This window comes from Oryctolagus cuniculus, chromosome 7 (genome assembly GCF_051225735.1).
Source record: "Oryctolagus cuniculus isolate XC-2025 breed Fujian yellow rabbit chromosome 7, ASM5122573v1, whole genome shotgun sequence".
NCBI classification, from domain to species: domain Eukaryota; kingdom Metazoa; phylum Chordata; class Mammalia; order Lagomorpha; family Leporidae; genus Oryctolagus; species Oryctolagus cuniculus.
Genome location: NC_142873.1, coordinates 53,485,909 through 53,511,425, shown reverse-complemented (window position 1 = coordinate 53,511,425; position 25,517 = coordinate 53,485,909). Strand labels below are relative to the sequence as shown.

Genomic DNA, 25,517 nt, shown 5'->3' with positions numbered 1-25,517 from the left:
TAGATATAACAACCCCATTGTGATATAGTCAGTGATAAGTTTTCAGCATTATAATTTTGTTTGTTTAAACTAAGGGTCTTTTTTTTTTTTAAAGATTTATTTATTTATTTGAAAGTCAGAGTTACAAAGTGGCAGAGGCAGGGAGAGAAAGGTCTTCCATCAATGAACGGCTGGAGCTGGGCCAATCCAAAGCCAGGAGCCAGGAGCCTCCTCTGGGTCTCCCACACGGGTGCAGGGGCCCAAGAACTTGGGCCATCTTCCACTGCTTTCCCAGGCCATAACAGAAAGCTAGCTCGGAAGTGGAGCAGCCAGGTCTCGAACCAGTGCCCATATGGGATGCCAGCACTGCATTTTTTAAAAATCTATATTTTTAAAAATTTTTTAAAATATATATTTATTTATTTGAGAGGTAGATTTACAGAGGGAGAGAGGGAGAGACAGAAAAGTCTTCCTTCCGCTCCACTTCACTCCCCAAATGGCCGCAATGGCTAGAGCTGAGCCAATCTGAAGCCAGGAACCAGGAGCTTCTTCTGGGTCTCCCAAGCACTTGGGCCATCTTCCATTGCTTTTCCTGGCCATATAAGAGAGCTGGATCAGAAGAGGAGCAGCTGGAACTCAAACTAGCGACCATATGGGATGCTGTTGCCACAGGCAGAGGCTTAGTTCACTATGCCACAGTGCTGTCCCTGTAGTCTTTAAGTCTTTTTATTTTTTTTAAAGATTTATTTATTTATGGGGCCGGCACCAATGGTGCACTAGGTTAATCCTCCGCCTTTGGCACCAGCATCCCATATGGGCGCCGGGTTCTAGTCCTGATTGCTCCTCTTCCAGTCCAGCTCTCTGCTGTGGCCTGCAAAGGCAGTGGAGGATGGCCCAAGTGCTTGGGCCCTGCACCCCATGGGAGACCAGGAAGAAGCACTTGACTTCTGGCTTCAGATCAGTGTAGCTCTGGCCATTGTGGCCTTTGGGGAGGAAACCAACAGAAGGAAGACTTGTCTTTCTCTCTCTCTCTCTCTCTCTCACTGTCTGTAACTCTACCTGTCAAATAAATAAGTAAAAATCTTAAAAAAAAGAAAGTGTCCTGGGGACAAAGGCTTCTCAGTTTTTTAAAAAAAATAAGGTTTGTTTATTTATTTGAAAGTCAGAATTACAGAGAGAGAGGAGGGGAGAGAGAGATATCTTCCACCTGCTGGTTCACTCCCCAAATGGCCAGGGCTGGGCCATGGGGTGCTAGCACTGATGGCGGCTAAACTCTTCACCCCAGTACCAGCCCCTCCTTTATGAAATCTTTTATTTTGAAAAGTTGGAGGCCAGCGCCACGGCTCAATAGGCTAATCCTCCGCCTAGTGGCTCCAGCACACCAGGTTCTAGTCCCAGTCAGGGCGCCGGATTCTGTCCCAGTTGCCCCTCTTCCAGGCCAGCTCTCTGCTGTGGCCAGGGAGTGCAGTGGAGGGAGACCAGGAGAAGCACCTGGCTCCTGCCATCGGATCAGCGTGGTGCGCCGGCCGCAGCGCACCAGCCACGGCGGCCATTGGAGTGTGAACCAACGGCAAAAGGAACACCTTTCTCTCTCTCTCTCTCACTGTCCACTCTGCCTGTCAAAAAAAAAAAAAAAAAAAAAAAGTTGACTGTATAAATCAAAATTATTTTCCCCAAATCACCTGCAGTATGTTATATATCCTACCCTTATTTTTTTCATATTTGTTCTTTGTACCCCGTTTCTATTAGTTCTTAAGTCCAGATTAGGTACCTACCAAGTATTTTTAAATAACAGACTGTTCAACTTTCATTTTGAGACATGATCTAATGTGTGATCTTTATGATGTGATTTATCTTTAGTAACTGTTTTGTTAGGAGACAGAGTACATACAAATTGTAAAGTACATGACATATTGAATGCATGGAAGAGAATCGAATGACCCTTATGTTACATTCATTCTAATTTGAAATAAATCATTTTAAAATTTGCCTTTTGGAGCTATTCTACTTAAATTATTCTATCTCTGTCCTACCCTTCTCTACACTTATAGATACCAGTATTTCTGATACCTATAACTAGCTTTCTTATAAATTTTATGTTGTGATCATTTATGTTTAATTTTTAATCTTTAAAATAGTGAACAAAAAGTTAACTTTTTTAAAGCCCCTTTTGGAGCAAGAAAGCAACGCCAATATTGGTGAAAATTTGTTTACTCTCCTTTAATGGAATAACAGTATTGTTCTTAACTGCCATTCAACAGTTTGACATTTTATGCAAGTTGAATTCTCAGGTGTTTGTCATGTTTTTAGAGTGAGAAAAGAGGCATGAGTCTATAAGTGAATTACTGGTATAGAAGCCCTCTCTTTACTTCCTTTTAGCTATAGCACTAGTAAGTTTGTGGGGGATATGTTTAGATGTGCTGTAATTATAATATAAGAATTATTTTATAATGAACAGAAATAACAAAATGACAGGTATCACATATAGATTTAGAACCAAAATTCTGGCTATAATTCTTTACACATTTATGGAGTATCTTGCATACAGAAAACATGCTAGTATCATGAGATCCATAAAGATAAAAATCTTTGCCTCTGTATTTCAAAAAAAATTTCCCATATGTCCGTCAGAGTACTTACAGCTAGAAAGCAACAATAGCAGACCCTTAGAATCCAGTGGTAGTTCATCAGTGGTGGTTACCAACCATCTCTCATTCCCCTAACAACAGGTCAGATGCAGTTATCTAAGAACACTAATTTTTTTCAAAAAGTAAGAAATATTTATATATAGGAGTACATCTGACAATATTTTCTTTTCTAAATTGCTTTATATAAGGTTAACAAATTTCATATATTTCATACATACTGATTTAAAAGCAAAATGATACTTCCTTTCCCTAAGAACACTGTTCTTTGATAAACTTATTTATTAATTAAACATTTATCAAATTTATACTACCATTTAGGCTTTTTGAAGTAGAAGATGATGAATGAGGCATACTTCCTCCAATTCTTTAAAACTTAATTTTTTATTACGAAGAATGTAAAGTTTTCCAAAGCTGATTGTTGCTGAATTTGTCAGAGAGCAATCCACAATAAAAATAAGGATTAATTCTTGCCTTTTATTGTCAGTAAGAAGTCACAAATTGTATACAGTGGTTTCTTATCAAAGAGAACTGAATTAATGTAATGTTGTACATTTTTCTAGTAAGATACCTTGAAGGTAGAGAATTTATCCTTAACCTCTCTGAGCAGTGTCCAAGAACATAGTCCAAATAAACTCTGTCCTTAATGTGTTTTACTATGAAACTTAAAGACAACACTACTAGTCGAACAATACCCTATACCTTGTGCGGTTGTGTGAGTGCAGCCTGTTGAAATCCTTGCTCAGTATATACTAAGTTGATCTTCTGTATATGAAGGTAATTGAAAATGAAAACTCGATGAAGGGCGGGATGGGAGAGGGAGTGGGAGAGGGGAGGGCCATGGGAGGGAGGGAGGTGGGGGAGGAGCCACAACAATACAAAAGTTACACTTTGTAAATTCACATTTATTAAATAATAAAAAGAAAAAAGTTCTTACATGCATTTTAAATTGAAATGTGATTTATACTATATATTATATTCAGGTTTTTCTTTTGAGTGAAATTGATGTTCCAGGAGGACAGATTATGTTTATCACGTAGCCTCACTTATCTGTGGCACAGCTTCGAAAACAAATGCCTTATTTCAAGAAGTGAAGAACTGAGGAGTTATAGGGATAAGAAATTAAACTTGTACCCGTTTTTTGTTTAAGATTTATTTTATTTATTTTGATAGGTAGAGCCACAGAGAGAGAGAGAGGGGTCTTCAATCTGCTGGTTCCCTTTCCACATGGCCACAATGCCTGGGGTGAGCCAGGCAGAAGCTAGGAGCCAGGAGCTTCTTCTGGGTCTTCCAAGTGGGCTTAAGATGTTAGGCCATCTTCTGCTGCTTTCCCAGACACATTAGCAGGGAGCTGCGTTGGAAGTTGAGCAGCTAGGACTCAAACTGGCACCCATATGAGATGCCAACACTGTAGGCCATAACTTAACCTGCTACACCACAGTACCATCCCCAAACTTGTACCAGTTTTGAAAGCTTTATAATAGATAAGGTTGTTTACGTAATGGTGCTTTTTTGAAATACTTTACCAAATGGTGTAGTTACATAAAAAATGAGAAATCATTTTAACTAATTGATGAAATTGTATTTTCTTATTAAATTGAATATTCATCCCTTCTTGTTTTTGTTATCTGAAATAGAAAATTGATCTGTAAAGGTTCTTGGGTCATAATTTACAATCATAATCTCAATTGACTGATTTTTATGAATTTTACTTAATTCAAGATGACAAAGCCTATGATTGGTAGTGTTATATAGAAAGGTAATCTTCAGGCCTTGTCTTCCTTCTACAACTCTGTCTTATTTAATGATTAGGGCATTTGTTCCAGATTATTGCCATTTGTTCACCCACTCCAAAACTTATTATAAATTTTTTCAGTTTCAGAAACGACTTTTATTTGTCTAAAGCCAGAAGGATATAGTAAATTTGAACATTAATGGTTTGCTTCTAAAATCTTGAATATCTTCTCTTTCTTGTAGGCTATAGAAAAACATCTTATTAAAAAATCCCGTGGAGGTCTTGTCTTCATTGGAGAATGGAAGAATGGTCACTTGGAAAAGAAGATGGGACATTTGGCCTGCTTTGCTGGGGGAATGTTTGCTTTAGGAGCAGATGGTTCCAGAAAGGATAAAGCTGGTCACTACCTAGAACTAGGGGCAGAAATTGCACGTACATGTCATGAGTCATATGACAGAACTGGTAAGAATCTTAATAAGGGTAATTACTTCATTTAAAATTACCTTTGTTTAAAAAAGTAAATCCAGTAATTAAAGGGAAATAAGTAAGTACTTTGTCTTATAATAGTTTACTTCAACATAGTATATCATTTTTATAAGAATTTTAATTTTTAATTTTTTTTTATATTTTTTTTTAACTTTTATTTAATGCATATAAATTTCCAAAGTATGACTTATGGATTACAATGGCTTTCCCCCCATACCGTCCCTCCCACCCACAACCCTCCCCTTTCCCACTCCCTCTCCCCTTCCATTCACATCAAGATTCACTCTCGATTATCTTAATATACAGAAGATCAGCTTAGTATACATCAAGTATGGATTTCAACAGTTTGCTCCCACACAGAAACATAAAGTGAAAAATAATAGATGATTTTTTTTTTAAATGATGATGAAATCAGAGCAGACCTATTGTCATGTTTAATCCCAGTGAGAGTCAAGTTGGGAATTGATAATTTTTTTTTTTTTTTTTACAGAGGATCAGTTTAGTATGCATTAAGTAAGGATTTCAACAGTTTGCACCCCCATAGAAACACAAAGTGAAATATATTGTTTGAGTACTCGTTATAGCATTAAATCTCAATGTACAGCACATTAAGGATAGAGATCCTACATGAGGAGTAAGTGCACAGTGACTCCTGTTGTTGACTTTACCAATTGACACTCCTGTCTATGGCATCAGTAATCTCCCTATGCTCCAGTCATGAGTTTCCAAGGCTATGGAAGCCCTCTGAGTTCTCCGACTCTTATGTTGTTTAGACAAGGTCATAGTCAAAGTGGAGGTTCTCTCCTCCCTTCAGAGAAAGGTACCTCCTTCTTTGATGACCTGTTCTTTCCACTGGGATCTCACTCGCAGAGATCTTTTGCCAGAGTGTCTTGGCTTTCCATGCCTGAAATACTCTCATGGGCTTTTCAGCCAGCTCCGAATGCCTTTAGGGCTGATTCTGAGGCCAGAGTGCTATTTAGGACATCTGCCATTCTATGAGTCTGCTGAGTATCTCACTTCCCATGTTGGATCACTCTCCCCTTTATTTACTCCATCGGTTAGCGTTAGCAGGTACTAGACTTGTCTATGTGCTCCCTTTGACTCCCAGTCCCTCCACCATGACCAACTGTGAACTGAAACTGATCACCTGGAACAGTGAAATGGCATTGGTACATGCCACCTCGATGGGATGGAATTGGAATCCCCTGGTATGCTTCCAACTCCACCACTTGGGGCAAGTCAGCCTGAGCATGTCCCAAATTATACATCTCTTCCCTCTCCCATTCCCACCACCATGTTCAACAGGGATCACATTTCAGTTAATTTTCAACACTTAAGAATAACTGTGCATCAATTACAGATCTAAACCAGTCATATTAAGTAGAACAGATAAAAAAAAAACTACTAAGAGGGATAATGTATTAAGTTGTTCATTAATTTTTAATTTTTGTTTCTGAATTCTGTTTCTGTTAAAGGTTTTCAGTTAATTGTTTTAAAACAAGGCTGGTGCCATGGCTCACTAGACTAACCCTCCGCCTGTGGCACCCTGGGTTCTAGTCCCAGTTGAAGCACCAGATTCTGTCCCGGTTGCTTCTTTTCCAGTCCAGCTCTCTGCTGTGGACCAGGAAGGCAGTGGAGGATGGTCCAGGTGCTTGGGCCCTGCACCCGCATGGGAGACCAGGAGGAAGCACCTGGCTCCTGGCTCCTGGCTTCAGATTGGCGCAGCGCACCAGCCGTAGCGGCCATTTTAGGGGTGAACCAACAGAAGGAAGACCTTTCTCTCTGTCTCTCACTGTCTTAACTCTGCCTGTCAAAAAAAAAAAAAAAAAAAACCAGAAGCAGAGTATTCGAGTATGTATGGAATAGCAATGTTTATTTCAGTATAATAAGAATCTACATATTCATTTCAGCTTCTTTAAAATAAGTTACTTAAAAGAAAACAAAATTGACTCTTTGGTTATATTGTCTTGCTTATACATTTGTGAAAGTAAGAATAACTAAAACATAAGAGTAATTGTCTTTAATATAAAATTGGTATCTAGCTTACTAGCAGTTTGTCCATTCACCAATAATTTCAAAGTTGTTTGTAGCTTTAATTAAAAAATTCTCTTGACATTGCTTTAGAAAAAAATATATAATATTTTCTGAACTCTATTGTCCTTACCCAGAAAAATTATGTGGATCTTAATGGTGACAAAAATTGTTTTGGGGTAGGGTGGAGGAGCTGAAAAAAAAAACTTACTGATTTTATGAGTAAACATAGATACGAGTATACAAAGAATCAGTCATAAATATGCAGTATATATTTGCTATTACTAATTTATGAATGGAGAAAGCAATTAGGTTAAAAACAAAAACAAAAACAAAATCTAAAAGGGCTGGGCCAGCACTGTAGCATAGAGGGTAAAGCCGCTGCCTGCAGTGTCAGCGTCCCATATGGGTGTTGGTTCGAGTCCCGGCTGCTCCTCTTCCAATCCAACTCTCTGCTATGACGTGGGAAAGCAGGGGAAGATGGCCCAAGTCCTTGGGCCCCTGCACCCACATGGGAGACCCAGAAGAAGCTCCTGGTTCCTTCAAATCAGCGAGCTCTGGCCATTGTGACCAGTTGGGGAGCAAACCAGCAGATGGAAGACCTCTCTCTCTCTCTGCTTCTTCTCTCTGTGTAACTCTGACTTTCAAATAAATAAACAAATATTAAAAAAAAAATTCCAAAAGGGCTTCTTAGAGGTGTAGTAGTATGAGAAAGATTGGGAAGATTGGGAAATATCAAGCTAAACCTTACCAGATGTTCTCTGGCTTTAAAAATTTGATTTTGTATGAAATAGTGAATAATGAGTTCCCTGAAAACCTAAAAATTAGTAATTTCTATTTATGATTTTAGAAGTTAAATTACTGCTTTTCTGAACTTAAGTTCTGCTTTAAGGTTAATTTATCTTTAGGTACCACAGTCCAAATATGATTTGCTCAAATTTATCCTGCTCCATAAATCTGTAAAATTACTTTTATATAATAAGAAACAACTTAAAATGAACTTGTCCTGTAGTTCTTTTGTTAACTAAATTTGGTTCCATTTTTTGGAAAAATATAACTAATGACAGTGAAGCAACTTTATTTTAATGATATATAATACATAACAAGTCAATGATCTCATATACAAACGGAAACTAAATTAAATTGTCATGTTGAGGATATAGCATGTCAATAGTACTCTTAAAATAGAGCTAAAATAGTAAGACACTGAGGACTGGCATAGATGCTGAGTCTTTTTGTTGCATTAGGACCCATTATTATTAGTCTTATCATGCAAATTTTGACCATAAGTCAAATGATTGAGCTAAAACAATAGAAGTTAATGTAGCTGACATACTAAAAATATGGCATTCACTACTATCAAAATTACTTACTCCACGACTTCCAGACCCTGGATAGGCAGGGCCTGCACTGTGCCCCTCATAAGCAGGAAGCAGTTACAGAAGAGATGATTTAACGTCCATCAATTCCCCTTAGGTTTAAGGGGATGGAGTCTCTGAGGGGGGAATGAAGTAGGCAGGCATATAGGTTAAAATCGATTAGGTGTATGAGCTGGAAGAACATGCTGTCGCCACGACCCTATGTGACCTCACGCCCTATCTGATACCTTCACCAGGCCCCTGTGTGACCTCATGCCCTACCTGGCCACACCTGGGTGCCCACCAGCCAATCAGATTAATTAACCACTCCCCTTTGGAAGTGGGTTAAAAGCCTGGGACATGGTGTGTCCCCCCTCAGCAAATTTTCAGCATGTACTATAGTATTAACTATAATCTTCATACTATACATTTCATTTCTAGGCTTATTCATCCTATGTAACTGCAAGTTTTTACTCTTTGTTGTAGTCCCATTGTTCTTCTGTTTCTATCTATGTATTTGACTTTTTTTAAGATTCCACCTATAAGTGAGATCATATAGTACTTTTCTTTCTGCTTCTGGTTTATTTCAATTAGCACAATGCCCTCCAGGTTCATCTGTGTTATAGCAAATAGCTATATCTTGTCCTCCTTTTTTTTTTTTTTTTTAAGATTTATTTATCTGAAAGAGTTACAGAGAAGGAAAGGGAGAGAGAGAGAGGTCTTTCATCTCCTGGTTCACTCCCCAAATATCCGAACAGCTAGGACTGGCTTTTGGCCAGGCCAAAGCCAGGAGCCAGGAGCTTCTTCCAGGTCGCCCATGTGGGTGCAGGCACTTGGGCCATCCTCTCTGCTTTCCCAAGCACATTAGCAGGAAGCTGTCCTGCCCTTTTAAGACTCAGTAATGTTCCTCTTTGTGTGCGCAAACAACTACTTTGTTCATCTCTTGATAGATGCTTGGGTTGTTGCCATGTCTTAGCTATTGGGATGCTTCAGTAATGTGGAAGTAGTGCAGATTATGCCACAAGGTGCTGATTTCATTTCCTGTAGATAACAGAATTGATTTAATTTTTTGAGGAACCTACGTAGTGTTTTCCATAATGACTATACCAAAGTACCTTCCCACCAACAGTATTACAAGAGTTTTCCTTTTCTTCATACCCTTCGCAACAACCTTTTATTGATATTAGCTATCCTAACTAATGGGAGGCTATATTTCATTGTGATTTTGATTTGAAATTCTTTGATGATGCTTAGTGATGTTGAGCACCTTTTCATATATGTGTTGTCCATTTTTATGTCCTCTTTGGAAAAGTATCTGTTCAAGACCCTTATCCATCTTTTACACAGCATATTTTTTTTTTCTGTTAAGCAGTATAAGTTCCTTAAATATATTTTGGATATTAACCCATTATCAGATAAATGGTTTGCAGATATTTTCCCCTAATCTTTAGAAAACTGCCTTTTCATTTTGCTTTCTTTGTTGTGCAGAAATTTCTTAGATTCATGTTGTCCCACTTATTTTTTCTTTTGTCATCAGAGTTTTTTATGTGATATCCAAAATGACATTTTGAGGGCTAGTATCAAGGTGCTTTTCCTCTGTGTTTTCTCCTAGGATTTTATGGTTTTAATAAAGTGTTTCAAACATTTAGGTCTTAAATCCATTTTTGTTGATTTTATGTATGATGTAAGATAGAGATATATTTTATTCTTTTCCATGTATATATTCAGGTTTCTAAAGTTTAAATATTTATGTTATTTGAAGGAGCTACAGGGAGAGAGAGGAAGGGACGGGGAGAGAGAAGGAGAGAGAATGAGATCTTCTATCCACTGTTTCACTCCCCAGATATTGCAACAGCCAAGGCTGAGTCGCCAAAGCTAGGAGCTAGGACCTTCATCTAGATCTCCCATGTGGGCAGCAGGGGTCCAGCTCCCTGGCCATTAACAGGGAGCTGGATTGGCAGTGGAGCAGCTGGGACATAAACCAGCACCCATTATGGGATGCCATAAGGCAGCAGCTTACCCACTACATCACAGCGCCTGCTCCTTGGTTGCTTTTGAAAACTAGTTTACTTTGCATACTTAGTTCTAATTCTGAGCTGTCTCTGGGTCCTTGTATCTGTTTTTATTCCAGTATCTTATAAGATGCTAAAAAAAAAAAGTATTTGACAAAGTTCAACATCTTTTCATAATAAAACCTCTCAGTGAGAAACAGGTAAGGAAAGAAATTTCCTCAACATACTAAAGACCCTATATAATAAGTTCACAGCTATCATAACCAATGAGGAAAAACTAAAAGCTTTTCCTCTAAGGTCTGCCAGAAGGCAAGAATGCCTATTTTTGCCACTTTTATTCAACATAGTACAGAAAATATAAGCAACGGCATTTATTAAAGACAAATAAAAGACATCCAGATAAAAAAGGAAGAAATGAAACTGTCCATATTAGCAGGTGGCATGATCTGATATGCAGAGTTGTTAGAACTGATAAATACATTTAGTAAAATAACAGGAGTACAAAACCAGCAAACAAAAATCAATTTCATTTTTTTCACCAATAAAAATACTGTTGGTGTAGTGAGTAAAGCCCCTGCCTGCAGTGCCAGCATCCCATATGGGCACCGGTTTGAGTCCTGGTTGCTCCAGTGTTGGAGACCTGGAGGAAACTCCTGGCTCCTGGCTTCGTCCTGGCCCAGCCCTTTTTCCCCTATTTTGGCCATTTGGGGAATTAACCAGCAGATGGAAGACCTCTCTCACTGTCTCTCTCTCTCTCCCTCCCTCCCTCTTTCCCTCTCTCTCCCTGCCTCCCTTCCTTCCTTCTCCCCAACTCTGACTTTCAAATAAATAAAATCTTTGAAGAAAAAGAAACAATGTCATTCTGAAAAATAAGTCAAGAAAATCCTGTTTATGGTAGCATCAAAAAAACTATAATACTTAGAGTCCAATTTAATCAAAGAAGTGAAATATCTCTCTACTGAAGACACAAATAAATGGAAAGATAACTCATGCTCATGGTTTAGAAGAATTAATTTTGTTATAGTATCTTTATAATCCCAAATAAGTTACAGATTCAGTGCAGTTGCTACCAGAATTCCTATGGCATTTTTCACAGAAATTGAAAAAGCAATTTTTTTTCTTTTTCTTTCTTTTTTTTTTTTTTTTTTTTTGACAGGCAGAGTGGACAGTGAGAGAGAGAGAGACAAAGGTCTTCCTTTTGCCATTGGTTCACCCTCCAATGGCCGCTGTGGCCGGCGCACCGCGCTGATCCGATGGCAGGAGCCAGGTACTTATCCTGGTCTCCCATGGGGTGCAGGGCCCAAGCACTTGGGCCATCCTCCACTGCACTCCCTGGCCACAGCAGAGAGCTGGCCTGGAAGAGGGGCACTGGGACAGAACCGGCGCCCCGACGGGGACTAGAACCCGGTGTGCCGGCACCGCAAGGCAGAGGATTAGCCTAATGAGCCGCGGCGCCAGCCAAAAAAGCAATTTTAAAATTCATAAAAGACCCAGAATAACCAGAGTAATCTTGAGAAAGAAAAATAATGTTAGTGGCAATACATTTCAAATCATATTGTAAAACCAAAGTCATCAAAACATTATAGTATTGGTGTAAAAACAAACACAAACTTATAATTTTAAAACCATGTTTTAAATGCCAAATTTATTTCATCCTGTGCAAGACCTTATCAATAAGCTGAGTAGAAGTTCTCTTACCAAATACCATTAATCTGTTGGTTATTCCTAATCTCAGATCTCTTTGAAGAGTGGGCCAAAGCTCTACCCACACACAAAATTTTACATATAATTTCAGTCTTCTTAGAAGCAAGTTTCCCTCTTCCAAAGCTTACAGTGGAGTTCATGACTCTCACGTGAAGAATCTCAGCCTGAGTTTTGCTGTAGTTCTCTAAGACTTAGCAGTAATAGAATTTGGTTATTTTGAATCACTTGCTTTGCTTTTAGTAGGACTCTCTGCTGTCACCACAGGGTTTGGCTTTCTGTTTTGAAGGGGAAGGGTAGGTAAGAGGTGGTCTACTTTCACTTTCTTTGAGTTGTGATGATTTGGAACTTACAGTGCCACCTTGGTAATGCTGAAACTTGGCCACAATTATAGCATGATTTTATTTATGTTCCCTACTACTGTAGTTCTTGTGTTATTCTTTGTTTATTAAAAAATAAAAGTAAAAATGTTTCTCCAAAGAGGTGAAAGAAATCAAAACTTGTAACTTTAGTGAAAGGTGGCAGCTGAGAGTTTTGTGACCCCAGTGTCCCAAAGGAATATGTCCTTGTATCACTATTGCCTTTGTTTAAGGGAGGGACGTGTGATAAGAACGAGGGTTGTAGTTCTGTGTTAGTCTATTGTATACTGCTATAACAGGAAACCTGAGAGAGGGTAGTTTATAAAGAACAGAAATTTATTTCTTGCTACTGTGCAGCCTAAAGTCCAAGATGAGTGTGTCAACATTCAGTGTCTGGTGATGGCTGTCTTACTGTGTCCTCGTGTGGCAGAACGCATTAAAGCAAGCTAAGTGAATTCTGCTTGAAGCTTCTTTTGAAGACTTGAAAGGCACCCTCATGGTCTAATCACCTCATAAAGTCCCCACCTCTTTAGAGATTTGTTTATTTAGAAGAGTTACAGAGAGAGAAAGATCTTCCATGTGCGTGTTCACTTCCCAGGTAACCACAATGACCAGGGCTGAGCTAAGTCAAAGCCATCATCCAGGTCTTCCATTGGGTGACAAGGGCCCAAGCACTTTGGTCATCTTCAGCTGCTTTCCTTAGGCCACAAGCAGGGACTGGATCCAAAGTGGAGCAGCTGGGACACGAATCGGTACCCATATGGGATGAGGGTGTCACATGCCATGGCTTTACCCACTACACTACTATACCGCCCCAGGCCACACCTCTTTATACTGTCATGTTGGCAACACAATCACTTCATAGCAGTGTCCTTAAAAACTCTTTTGTGTAGTGTTGAATTATAGTCTGAATGGAAATCATATTGTTGAAATGGATGTATAATGCTTTGATTGTCAAACTTATTGATAAATAGGCAAGTTAATGGTGAAATTCTTGGTGGTTGGCATTTTGAACCTCTGAGAGATGGGGCCAGGTGGGTGGGCCTATGGGTGAAGGAGAGTATACTTTTAAAACTGTGTTAACTATTAAAGGATATTGTTTCTTATATATTATAGTTTGCTTTAAAAGTGTATATGTAATTCAAGATTTAAACTCTAAAATATTTTCTTATGTGTGTATTATAGCAAAGAGACTAAAATTATCTTGCCTTTTTGGGAAAACAATTTCTGCACAGTGTGATTGTCTCTATGATTTAATTTTGGGCCACAGTAGGATTATATAATATGCTTGTGTCTGGCTTTGCATTTGTATCCGATGAATTGCCAGACTTTACTTGGTAGAATTAAATTCAACTATGTTGATATACATTATGCTGAGAAATATTTCATGTCAGAATGATAGGAATATTTAGAAGTCTTTTATAAGAAAACCAAATTTGGATCTTTGAAAGTAACTCGTTTTGCAAAACAGCAACAATATAAATAAAACAGTCAACAAAAAATACTTCATGCCCTGTTCCTTCAGGGGAGAAGAAAGCTCTTGCAAGCCAACAGAAATGCTTTATTTTGCTCATTCATTATTTTTGTCACATTACAGCCTTAAAGCTAGGTCCTGAGTCATTCAAATTTGATGGTGCAGTAGAGGCTGTGGCTGTCCGGCAGGCTGAAAAGTATTACATCCTCCGTCCAGAAGTAATTGAAACTTATTGGTACCTATGGCGATTCACTCATGATCCCAGATACAGGCAGTGGGGCTGGGAAGCAGCACTGGTAAGTAAATCAATATTGCATTTTATCTGCAAAAGTGTTGAATCAAGCCCCGCTGTTGTGCCGTGTGTCCAAATGTGAGTTATCGTATTTTCAGTTACTGTAGGGCAATCTTCATTTATCTGTTGAAGAAAGTCTATCAATTTAAGTTTCATGAACAGTAAAAATAAAGCTTGAAGTCCAGTTTTGTTTGCTATCGGGGCTACTGCCCTGCTAGTATACACTCATTATTCTTATTGAATAACTATAAGGGGTCATTTATAAAAATAAGTAGTTTAAGTTTCTTTACTGTCAACTTAATGTTTAATCATTGGAAAAAAATGAAAAATATCTTTGTAAAACTGCCAAGTGTACAGCTTTCTTACTAACCTCACTTTATGTTATGAGTGATTTCTTAGTGGGTCACCCAAAAAGGATCAATAAACTGTTAAAATGTTTCCAGACTGAAATATAAAATTTGTACGTACTTGAAATTAGAGATCTTTACTGGTAAATAAAGGAAGTAAAATACTAGTTGTTCAGGCAACCCCCTGGCTATCAGTACCTGAGTAGGTGTGGACATTGGCCTTTCATGAAAATATGGCTTTTCACCCACTAGAATGGGGTTTTTTTTCCTCTGAGATTTAAAAATTGTGATGAATAGTGCTGGTTTTGAATATTTACATTCAAATTGTTTGATTTGAACTTGCAGTCTAGATAGAATAACTAAGGACATATGGCTGAGGTTTGTAGTGCTAGTCAGTTTCACAAAGGAATGTTCAGTATCTGTTTTAGGGCAGGATGTATACCAGTTTATATAAAGAGAATGTTTCACCACCATGGCAAAGGGGGAAGAAGGTTAGAGCCATTAAGTGGACAGCCTTATTATGTGCCAAGTCAAGAGCACTCAACTTGGATTTAGTTGTTCAGGAATAGACACACACATGCATAAGGTCACCCAAATTTTTCAGTAATTTCTATCAGTTATTGTGTAAGGATTCTCATATAGAAGCAGTGATAGAAAGTCCTTATCTAAAAAAGCCCTTCAGATCTCTTCTTTTTTCCTACCCACAAAAGCTCCCTAACTTACAGGATTTGTTACAGAACTACTGGGGACAATTAAAGTTTTTTGAAGGGGAAGGAAAACTAAAGTCTTTTGCAGTGAGGAGTAACAAAACAAAAGGATGTCACTGCAATCTACAGATCAGTGGGTCTTGGAAACCACTGCAGTAATCTAGGAAGAACGTGATATCTTGAGCTAAGTGAGGACACTTCTATGTTATTTGTCATTCAAACCTATGTAGTTCTTCTGGACTTTAACAAAAAGAGAATATTAATGTAAGCAAGGTAATTATACAGAATAGGAACAGATGCTTGTTTATTTGATGCTGCTTTTCCCTGACCCCTTGGATCTAGAATTGGGAACATCTACTAGTGTAACTGTGCAGGAGGGTCCTGGCAGTTGAGAATATAGAACTTTCAAGTCAGATTCAACATAGGACTACTTTACCTATCTATTTCTGTTATAGAAAATGGTTTTTGATTTATGTAAATATTAGCAAGCCACTGCTAACAACAGAAGTGTGTCTCCTACTCCTAAACCACTTGATAACAATGGACCATTTTGAATTAAAAATAAGGTTTTAAGTATACACCATTGAACCTGGTCTATTTTTTCAGATATGTTCAAAGATGCAAATATATATATATGTGTGTGTGTATACATATATATATATATATATAAAGAAGTTTAACATCACGTCAAGCAGTACAGCATAGTAGTTAATAACATGGAACAAACTATTCTGTGCTGTTTTCCCATCTGAAGAATGGAGCTATTAACTTCATGGGGTTGCTGTGAAATTTTAATATTAGTATATCTAAAGCTCTTAGGCAGACGTTCGGCATATAGCAAATATTTCCTAGTGATTAACTCTTAACATTATAATTGTTATTAATAATATGCGTAAAAAGATGTATTTATTTATTTATTTATTTATTTGAAAGGCAGAGCAACAGAGAAGGAAGAGAGAGATCTTACAGCTGCTGGTTCATGCTGCAAATGGGTACAACAGCCAAATCTGGGCCAGGCTGAAGCCAAGGGCCAGGAACTTTATCCTGGTCTCCCACATGAGTGACAGGGGCCCAAGTACTTGGGCCATTTTCCACTGCTTTCCCAGACACATTAGCAGGAAGCTGGATTTGGAAGCAGAGGACCTGGGGGATGCCAGCATCACTGGTGGCACTAATTTGACTTCTAAATTTGACATCTCATTTGGGAAAAGCAAGATAATTTTATAAGACCAAAGAATTTTGGAGAGGGAGAGGTTCTATAGGAAACAGACTGTTTCCAGTATGAGTTAATTTTTCCTGTATGAAAATATTCCTTTTTAAAAGTTTATTTATTTATATGAAAGGCAAAATGATATAGAGGAAAAGCGAGATAAAAAGCTTCCATCCTCTGGTTCCGTCCCCAGATAGCCACAAAGGCCGGGACTGGTCTAGGCCAAAGCAAGGACCCAAACTCATCTGAGTCTCCCACTTGGATGGCAGGGGCCCAAGTTCTTGGGCCATCTTCTGTTGTTTTCCCAGGCACGTTAGCAGGGAGCTGGATTGCAAGTAGAGCAGTTGGAACTCAAACTAGCACTCCAATGTGGAATGCTGCTGTCTGAAGCAGTGGCTTAACCCACTGTGCCATAACACTGGCCCCAGTATGAAAATATTTTTGTTTGATAATGTATTATTCATAAACTATCAAATCTTCATATATATATCTCTATGAACTTTTGTCTTTGGTCTTTAAATTGTCCTTCACAACTTGTAATTCTGTGGAATTTATTCTTTGTCTGATCTCTTCCATAGGCTATTGAAAAGCACTGCCGAGTCCGTGGTGGGTTTTCTGGGATCAAGGATGTATATTCTTCTACTCCTACACATGATGATGTACAGCAGAGCTTCTTTCTTGCTGAAACATTGAAGTAAGTACATTATCTTTTTTTTTTTTTTTTTGACAGGCAGAGTTAGACAGTGAGAGAGAGAGAGAGAGAAAGGTCTTCCTTCCGTTGGTTCACCCCACAAATGGCCGCTACAGCTGGTGCGCTGCGCGGATCCGAAGCCAGGAGCCAGGTGCTTCCTCCTGGTCTCCTGTGCGGGTGCAGGGCCCAAGCACTTGGGCCATCCTCCACTGCCTTGGAAGAGGAGCAACCGGGACAGAATCCAGCATCCCGACCGGGACTAGAACTTGGGGTGCCGGTGCCGCAGGCGGAGGATTAGCCTAGTGAGCCGCGGCACTGGCCAAGTACATTATCTTTTAAAATTTTTCTGTTGCAGGCTGAGTTTCTGCATGGTCATTAGATAGTGAATTATGACTATATGAAGTGTTACACTAAATTATTTCAGGTGTCCTTTTATGTAATTGGTTCTGTAAATTTTTATCTGCATCTCAAGAAGAATGAGTTAGACTATAAAGAGATATTTATCAAATAACTATTTATTTAGTATCTTTGTATTTATTTTGTTCTTAGCTCTTTATTTACATTAGAATCACCCAGAAGTCTCCTTAAAGCACAGATAAGTGGCCTGTACCTACAGAAATTCTGTATGTCTGGGATTTAGCACACTTGTGATTTGAATTTTATCATAGATTAGATTTGAGTATAAGGTCATGTAAATAGTTTTTTTTTCTTTTGTAATTAATAGGCTATCTATGGAGTGATAACTCTAAAACTGTAAATGCATTTTTCCAATAGTCTTTCATTTAGTTTTTTTAGCATCTTACTTGAATTACATATTACTATAGTACTAGTATAATGCTAATTTAAAGTCTCTTTTAGTCTTTTTTTTTTTATCTTTTATTTAATGAATATAAATTTCCAAAGTACGACTCATGGGTTACAATGGCTTCCCCCCCCATACCGTCCCTCCCACCCACAGCCCTCCCCTTTCCCACTCCCTCTCCCCTTCCATTCACATCAAGATTCATTTTCGATTATCTTAATATACAGAAGATCAGCTTAGTATACCTTAAGTAAGGATTTCAACAGTTTGCTCCCACACAGAAACATAAAGTGAAAAATAATAGATGATTTTTTTTAAATGATGATGAAATCAGATCAGACCTATTGTCATGTTTAATCCCAGTGAGAGTCAAGTTGGGAATTGATAATTTCTTTTTTTTTTTTTTTTTTACAGAAGATCAGTTTAGTGTACATTAAGTAAAGATTTCAATCGTTTGCACCCCCATAGAAACACAAAGTGAAATATACTGTTTGAGTACTCGTTATAGCATTAAGCCTCAATGTACAGCACCTTAAGGACAGAGATCCTACATGAGGAGTAAGTGCACAGTGACTCCTGTTGTTGACTTTACAAATTGACACTCCTGTTTATGGCATCAGTAATCTCCCTATGCACCAGTCATGAGTTTCCAAGGCTATGGAAGCCCCTTGAGTTCTCCGACTCTTATCTTGTTTAGACACGGTCATAGTCAAAGTGGAGGTTCTCTCCTCCCTTCAGAGAAAGGCACCTCCCTCTTTGAAGACCTGTTCTTTCCACTGGGATCTCACTCACAGAGATCTTTTTGCCAGAGTGTCTTGGCTTTCCATGCCTGAAATACTCTCATGGGCTTTTCAGCCAGATCCGAGTGCCTTTAGGGCTGATTCTGAGGCCAGAGTGCTATTTAGGACATCTGCCATTCTATGAGTCTGCTGAGTATCTCACTTCCCATGTTGGATCACTCTCCCCTTTATTTATTCTATCGGTTAGTGTTAGCAGGTACTAGACTTGTTTATGTGCTCCCTTTGACTCTTAGTCCTTTCATTATGATCAATTGTGAACTGAAATTGATCACTTGGAATAGGCACATGCCACCTTGATGGGATTGAACTGGAATCCCCTGGTATGTTTCCAACTCTACCAATTGGGGCAAGTCAGCCCGAGCATGCCCCAAATTATACATCTCTTCCCTCTCTTATTCCCACTCTTATGTTTAACAGGGATCACTTTTCAGTTAATTTTCAACACTTAAGAATAACTGTGTGATAATTACAGAATTAAACCAGTCATATTAAGTAGAACAGACAAAAAAAATACTAAGAGGGATAATGTATTAAGTTGTCCATCAACAGTCAGGGCTATGCTGATCAAGTCACCATTTCTCATAGTGTCCATTTCACTTCAGGAGGTTTCCTTTTTGGTGTTCAGTCAGTTGTCACCGATCAGGGAGAACATATGGTATTTGTCCCTTTGGGACTGGCTTACTTCACTCAGCATCATGTGTTCCAGATTCCTCCATTTTGTTGCAAATGACTGGATTTCGTTGTTTCTTACTGCGGTATAGTATTCTAAAGAGTACATATCCCATAATTTCTTTATCCAGTCTACCGTTGATGGGCATTTAGGTTGGTTCCAGGTCTTGGCTATTGTGAATTGTGCTGCAATAAACATTAGGGTGCAGACCGCTTTTTTGTTTGTCAATTTAAACTCCTTTGGGTAAATTCCAAGGAGTGGGATGGCTGGGTCGAACGGTAGGGTTATATTCAGGTTTCTGAGGAATCTCCAGACTGATTTCCATAGTGGCTTGACCAGTTTGCATTCCCACCAACAGTGGGTTAGTGTCCCTTTTTCCCCACATCCTCGCCAGCATCTGTTGTTGGTAGATTTCTGCATGTGAGCCTTTCTAACCGGGGTGAGGTGAAACCTCATTGTGCTTTTGATTTGCATTTCCCTGATTGCTAGTGACCTTGAACATTTTTTCATGTGCCTGTTGGCCATTTGGATTTCCTCTTTTGAAAAATGTCTATTGAAGTCCTTGGCCCATCTCTTAAGTGGGTTGTTGGTTTTGTTTTTGTGGAGTTTCTTGATCTCTTTGTAGATTCTGGTTATTAACCCTTTATCTGTTGCATAGTTTGCAAATATTTTTTCCCATTCTGTCGGTTGTCTCTTCACTCTCCTGACTGTTTCTTTTGCAGTACAGAAACTTCTATTTGATGCAATTCCAATAGTTGATTTTGGCTTTGACTATCTGTGCCTCCCGGGTCTTTTCCAGAAATTCTTTGCCTGTGCCAATATCTTGAAGGGTTTCTCCAATGTTCTCTAATAACTTAATGGTGTCAGGACGTAGATTTAGGTCTTTAATCCACGTTGAGTGAATTTTTGTGTAAGGTGTAAGGTAGGGGTCTTGCTTCATGCTTCTGCACGTGGAAATCCAGTTTTCCCAGCACCATTTATTGAATAGACTGTCCTTGCTCCAGGAATTAGTTTTAGATCCTTGATCAAATATAAGTTGGCTGTAGATGTTTGGATTGATTTCTGGTGTTTCAATTCTGTTCCATTGGTCTATCCATCTGTTTCTGTACCAGTACCATGCTGTTTTGATTACAACTGCCCTGTAGTATGTCCTGAAATCTGGTATTGTGATGCCTCCGGCTTTGTTTTTGTTGTACAAGATTGCTTTAGCTATTCTCGGTCTCCTGTTTCTCCATATGAATTTCAGCATCATTTTTTCTAGATCTGAGAAGAAGGTCTTTGGTATCTTGATTGGGATTGCATTGAATCTATAAATTGCTTTTGGGAGAATGGACATTTTGATGATGTTGATTCTTCCAATCCATGAGCATGGAAGATTTTTCCATTTCTTGGTATCCTCTTCTATTTCTTTCTTTAAGATTTTGTAATTTTCATCGTAGAGATCTTTAACGTCCTTGGTTAAGTTTATTCCAAGGTATTTGATTGTTTTTGTAGCTATTGTGAATGGGATTGATCTTAGCAGTTCTTTCTCAGTCATGGCATTGCTTGTGTATACAAAGGCTGTTGATTTTTGTGCATTGATTTTATATCCTGCCACTTTGCCAAACTCCTCTATGAGTTCCAATAGTCTCTTAGTAGAGTTCTTTGGATCCTCTAAGTACAGAATCATATCATCTGCAAAGAGGAATAGTTTGACTTCTTCCTTCTTGATTTGTATTCCTTTGATTTCTTTTTCTTGTCTGATGGCTCTGGCTAAAACTTCCAGAACTATGTTAAATAGCAGTGGTGAGAGTGGGCATCCCTGCCTGGTGCCAGATTTCAGTGGAAATGCTTCCAACTTTTCCCCATTCAATAGGATGCTGGCTGTGGGTTTTTTATAAATTGCTTTGATTATATTGAGGAATGTTCCTTCTATACCCAATTTGCTTAGAGTTTTCATCATGAAAGGGTGTTGAATTTTATCAAATGCTTTCTCTGCATCAATTGAGATAATCATATGGTTTTTCTTTTGCAGTCTGTTAATGTGGTGAATCACATTGATTGATTTGCGAATGTTGAACCATCCCTGCATACCAGGGATGAATCCCACTTGGTCTGGGTGGATGATTTTCCTGATGTGTTGTTGTACTCTATTGGCCAGAATTTTATTGAGGATTTTTGCGTCTATGTTCATCAGGGATATTGGTCTGTAATTCTCTTTCAGTGCTGCATCTTTCTCTGGCTTAGGGATTAAGGTGATGCTGGCTTCATAGAAAGAATTTGGGAGGATTCCCTCTTTTTCGATTGTTCTGAATAGTTTGAGAAGAATTGGAGTTAGTTCTTCTTTAAATGTCTGGTAGAATTCAGCAGTGAATCCATCTGGTCCTGGGCTTTTCTTTGTTGGGAGGGCCTTTATTACTGTTTCAATTTCTGTTTCAGTTATGGGTCTATTTAGGTTTTCTATGTCTTCATGGTTCAATTTTGGTAGATTGTATGTGTCCAGGAATCTATCCATTTCTGATAGGTTTTCCTGTTTGCTGGCATACAGGTCCTTGTAGTAATTTCTGATGATTCTTTTTATTTCTGTGGTGTCTGTTGTTACGTTTCCTTTTTCATCTCTGATTTTATTGATTTGGGTCTTTTCTCTTCTTTTTTTAGTTAGTTGGGCCAATGGGGTGTCAATTTTGTTTATTTTTTCAAAAAACCAGCTTCTCGCTTGGCTGATTTTTTGTAATGTTTTTTTGGATTCAATCCTGTTAATTTCTTCTCTGGTTTTAATTATTTCTCTTCTCCTACTAGATTTGGGTTTGGTTTGCTGCAGTTTTTCTAGGTCCTTGAGGTGCGCTGAAAGCTCATTTACTTTTTTTCGGGCTGGCGCCGTGGCTCAATAGGCTAATCCTCCACCTTGCTGCGCCGGCACACCGGGTTCTAGTCCCGGTCGGGGTGCCGGATTCTGTCCCGGTTGCCCCTCTTCCAGGCCAGCTCTCTGCTGTGGCCAGGGAGTGCAGTGGAGGATGGCCCAGGTGCTTGGGCCCTGCACCCCATGGGAGACCAGGATAAGTACCTGGCTCCTGCCATCGGATCAGCGTGGTGCGCCGGCCGCAGCGCGCCATCCGCAGCAGTCATTGGAGGGTGAACCAACGGCAAAAGGAAGACCTTTCTCTCTGTCTCTCTCTCTCACTGTCCACTCTGCCTGTCAAAAAAATAAATAATAAATTTAAAAAAATACTTTTTTTCTGATATTCATATACCATTTCCTTCATGCCACTCTTCTCAAAAGCTACAGTAGTTTATTTTTCATTTCTTTTACTTGCACATCTACCCATAAACTAACCTAATCTCATTCAGATATTGCATATATTAAAAGTTTGTTTTTCTGTATTTCTTTTTTTTCTTTTCTTTTTTTTTAAAAGATTCATTTATTATACTTGAAAGTCAGAGTTTCACAGAGAGAGGAGAGGCAGAGAGAGAGAAAGAGAGAGAGGTCTTCTATCCGATGATTGACTCCCCAATTGGCTGCAATAGTTGGAGCTGTGCCAATACGAAGCCAGGAGCCAAGAGCTTCCTCCGGGTCGCCCACGTGGGTGCAGGGGCCCAAGGATTTGGGCCATCTTCTACTACCTTCCCAGGCCACAGCAGAGAGCTGGACAGGAAGTGGAGTAGCCGGGATGTGAACTGGCACCCATATGGGATGCTGGCACTGCAGGTCAGGGCTTTAACCAGCTGCGCCACAGCGCCGGCGCCTGTTTCTTTGTATTTCATGGTCTTATAATTCATTGTTCATGATGGAATGCCTTTACTCTATCAATTAATGCTTCTTTCTCATTTACAAATTTCATTTAAATCTCACTTCTGAAGACTGACTTTTTTTTAAAAGATGTATTAGTTTTTTGTATTTGTAAGGCAGTAACAAGAGAGAGAGACAGAAAAAGGGAGGGAGAGCGGGAGGGGGAATAAGAGAGAGAGAAATGGATAGACAGACATTTTCCATTTTCTGGTTCCCTCTGCAAATGGTTATGACAGCCAAGACTGGGCTAGGCCAAAACCAGGAGCCAGCAACTCCATCTGTGTCTTCCACGTAGTGGAAGTAGTTGGGCCATTTTCCACTGCTATCTCAGGTATATTAGCAGGAAGCTGGATTGGAAGCAAAGCAGTTGAGACCTGAACTGGCACTCCAATATGGGATGCCAGTGTCACAAGCAGTGACTTAACCCACTATGCCATAGAGCCAGCCCTCCAGATTGGCTTTTACAGTTCTCAAATGCTTTGTTCTAGACCTTGGTAACTCCAGCACATGGCATGGGGCTGGAAATAGATGGCGTGCTACCCCCACCTCTTCCATTATCTTTATGGAGTATCACCAGTTACTTTGGTTACTTTTGCCTGTCAAGCTCAGGCAGAATCCTTGTTAATACAGCAGTAGTCTAGGTAACCTGTTCCTTATATTCACTTCCAGAAAAACATATGTTCGAATTAATAAAAGTGAAAAATGTCACACAAGAGGACATAGCAGATAATTGTAACAATACCTGGTCTAAAGAAATTATCACAATTGAGTACTACATTCAGCATTGAGCTTCCTGGTAGCTAAAGCAAAAAAAGAATCATACTGTACAGTGTCATTGTCAACTTTGGAAGTTGGGAGAGCATTTTACTTTGACAGATGAGACATAATGTTTCATTCTGCTACATTATACAATGACTTAAGTTGCATAACCGATAAAAATAACTAAATGATTAAGTAAACCATATCATATTACCCTTTTCAAAACTAAAGATGTTTGAATGTTGGCAATTTTATGTGGTTCAACCTAATACATAATGGTAAATAATATATCTTAAAGCAGTGATGTTAAAGAAGATGCAGAAGCCAGATATACTCTTAATATAAACTACTCTATAAAAACTGATCACATACTACTAAAAATACAATTCAAAAAGTTATTTCTGTGAGGATTTTATAACTTATTCTAAAGGTAGAGCTTAAGACTTTATGGTGCCGGCGCCGCGACTCAATAGGCTAATCCTCTACTTAGCAGCGCCGGCACACCAGGTTCTAGTCCCAGTCGGGGCGCTGGATTCTGTCCCGGTTGCCCCCCTTCCAGGCCAGCTCTCTGCTATGGCCAGGGAGTGCAGTGGAGGATGGCCCAAGTGCTTGGGCCCTGCACCCCATGGGAGACCAGGATAAGCACCTGGCTCCTGCCTTCGGATCAGCGCGGTGCGCCAGCCACAGCGCGCCGGCCGTGGCGGCCATTGGAGGGTGAACCAATGGCAAAAGGAAGACCTTTCTCTCTGTCTCTCTCTCTCACTGTCCACTCTGCCTGTCAAAAAAATTTTTTTTTCTCAATTATCAGCTTTTGTCAGAAGCTGAGTAACATTTAACTTGATTGGGCAACAGATACATGTTTTAGCTATCAGAGATGGCAACTAATTGGCATAGCACTAACAAAGTAATATTAAAAACTCTGTTTTTAAGTCCAGGACCATTTGCCATTTGTGTATTGTCATGGATGGTATACTAATAAGCCAAAGCTATAGATTTTTTTTTTCCATGGAAAACAAGGGGCCATGTCCTCTGCTTCTCTTGTACCCCTCAGTAATTCCTAATTCATTTAACATATACACTGATGGCATGATAGAAGCTGTGTAATGAGGAAGGTCAGAGATAGATTCCTTCAAAGTCTGTTCCCTTAAAACTGTCATACAGAAAATAAAACACGAGCAATATTTGTGATATATTAAACTTTAAATATATTAAATGCATATAAGAAATGTTAATGAAATGAGAACCTTTTAGAGGAAGAAGAGTTTGCTTAGGCTGGAAAGCATAAAGGAAGACTTCATGGAAGTGGAGAGATTTAAACCAGACTTGAAGACAAGACGGCTTGAATAGGATGAATTGATATTCAAGGGAGTAGCTTTAAGGGGAGCAATGAATATTGAGAAAAAGATGAAGGAGTTCTACAGGTGGAATTGCCAAGGCTTAGTATCTTGTTAGATTTAGGGAGAATCTGCACGAAGGAAGAGTCATAGATAATAAAGTTTCCAGTGTGGGTCACTAAGGATTATGATATCAAATTTCAGAAGAAATAAATTTTCAAGGAAGATAATGAGTTAGTTCTGACATATGTTCCAAAGAGATAGTTACAGATACAGATCTGAAGCTTTTGAATATTAGGGGAAAAGAAAGCATATATCTGATCCTTTGAAGAGAGCCTCCTTCTGAAAAATGACAGAAA

At 39.0% G+C, this 25,517-nt stretch overlaps 1 protein-coding gene across 1 annotated transcript in view; it reads left to right on the top strand.

Moving 5' to 3' along the window:
• MAN1A2 (mannosidase alpha class 1A member 2) overlaps window positions 1-25,517 on the top strand; it is a 196,872-nt gene that overhangs the window by 148,796 nt on the left and 22,559 nt on the right. Inside the window, exons 10-12 of the mRNA XM_002715724.6 lie at window positions 4,602-4,821; window positions 13,904-14,076; window positions 16,915-17,030. Of these exons, the coding sequence (XP_002715770.3) occupies window positions 4,602-4,821; window positions 13,904-14,076; window positions 16,915-17,030 (509 nt within the window). The remainder of the gene's footprint in view (window positions 1-4,601; window positions 4,822-13,903; window positions 14,077-16,914; window positions 17,031-25,517) is intronic.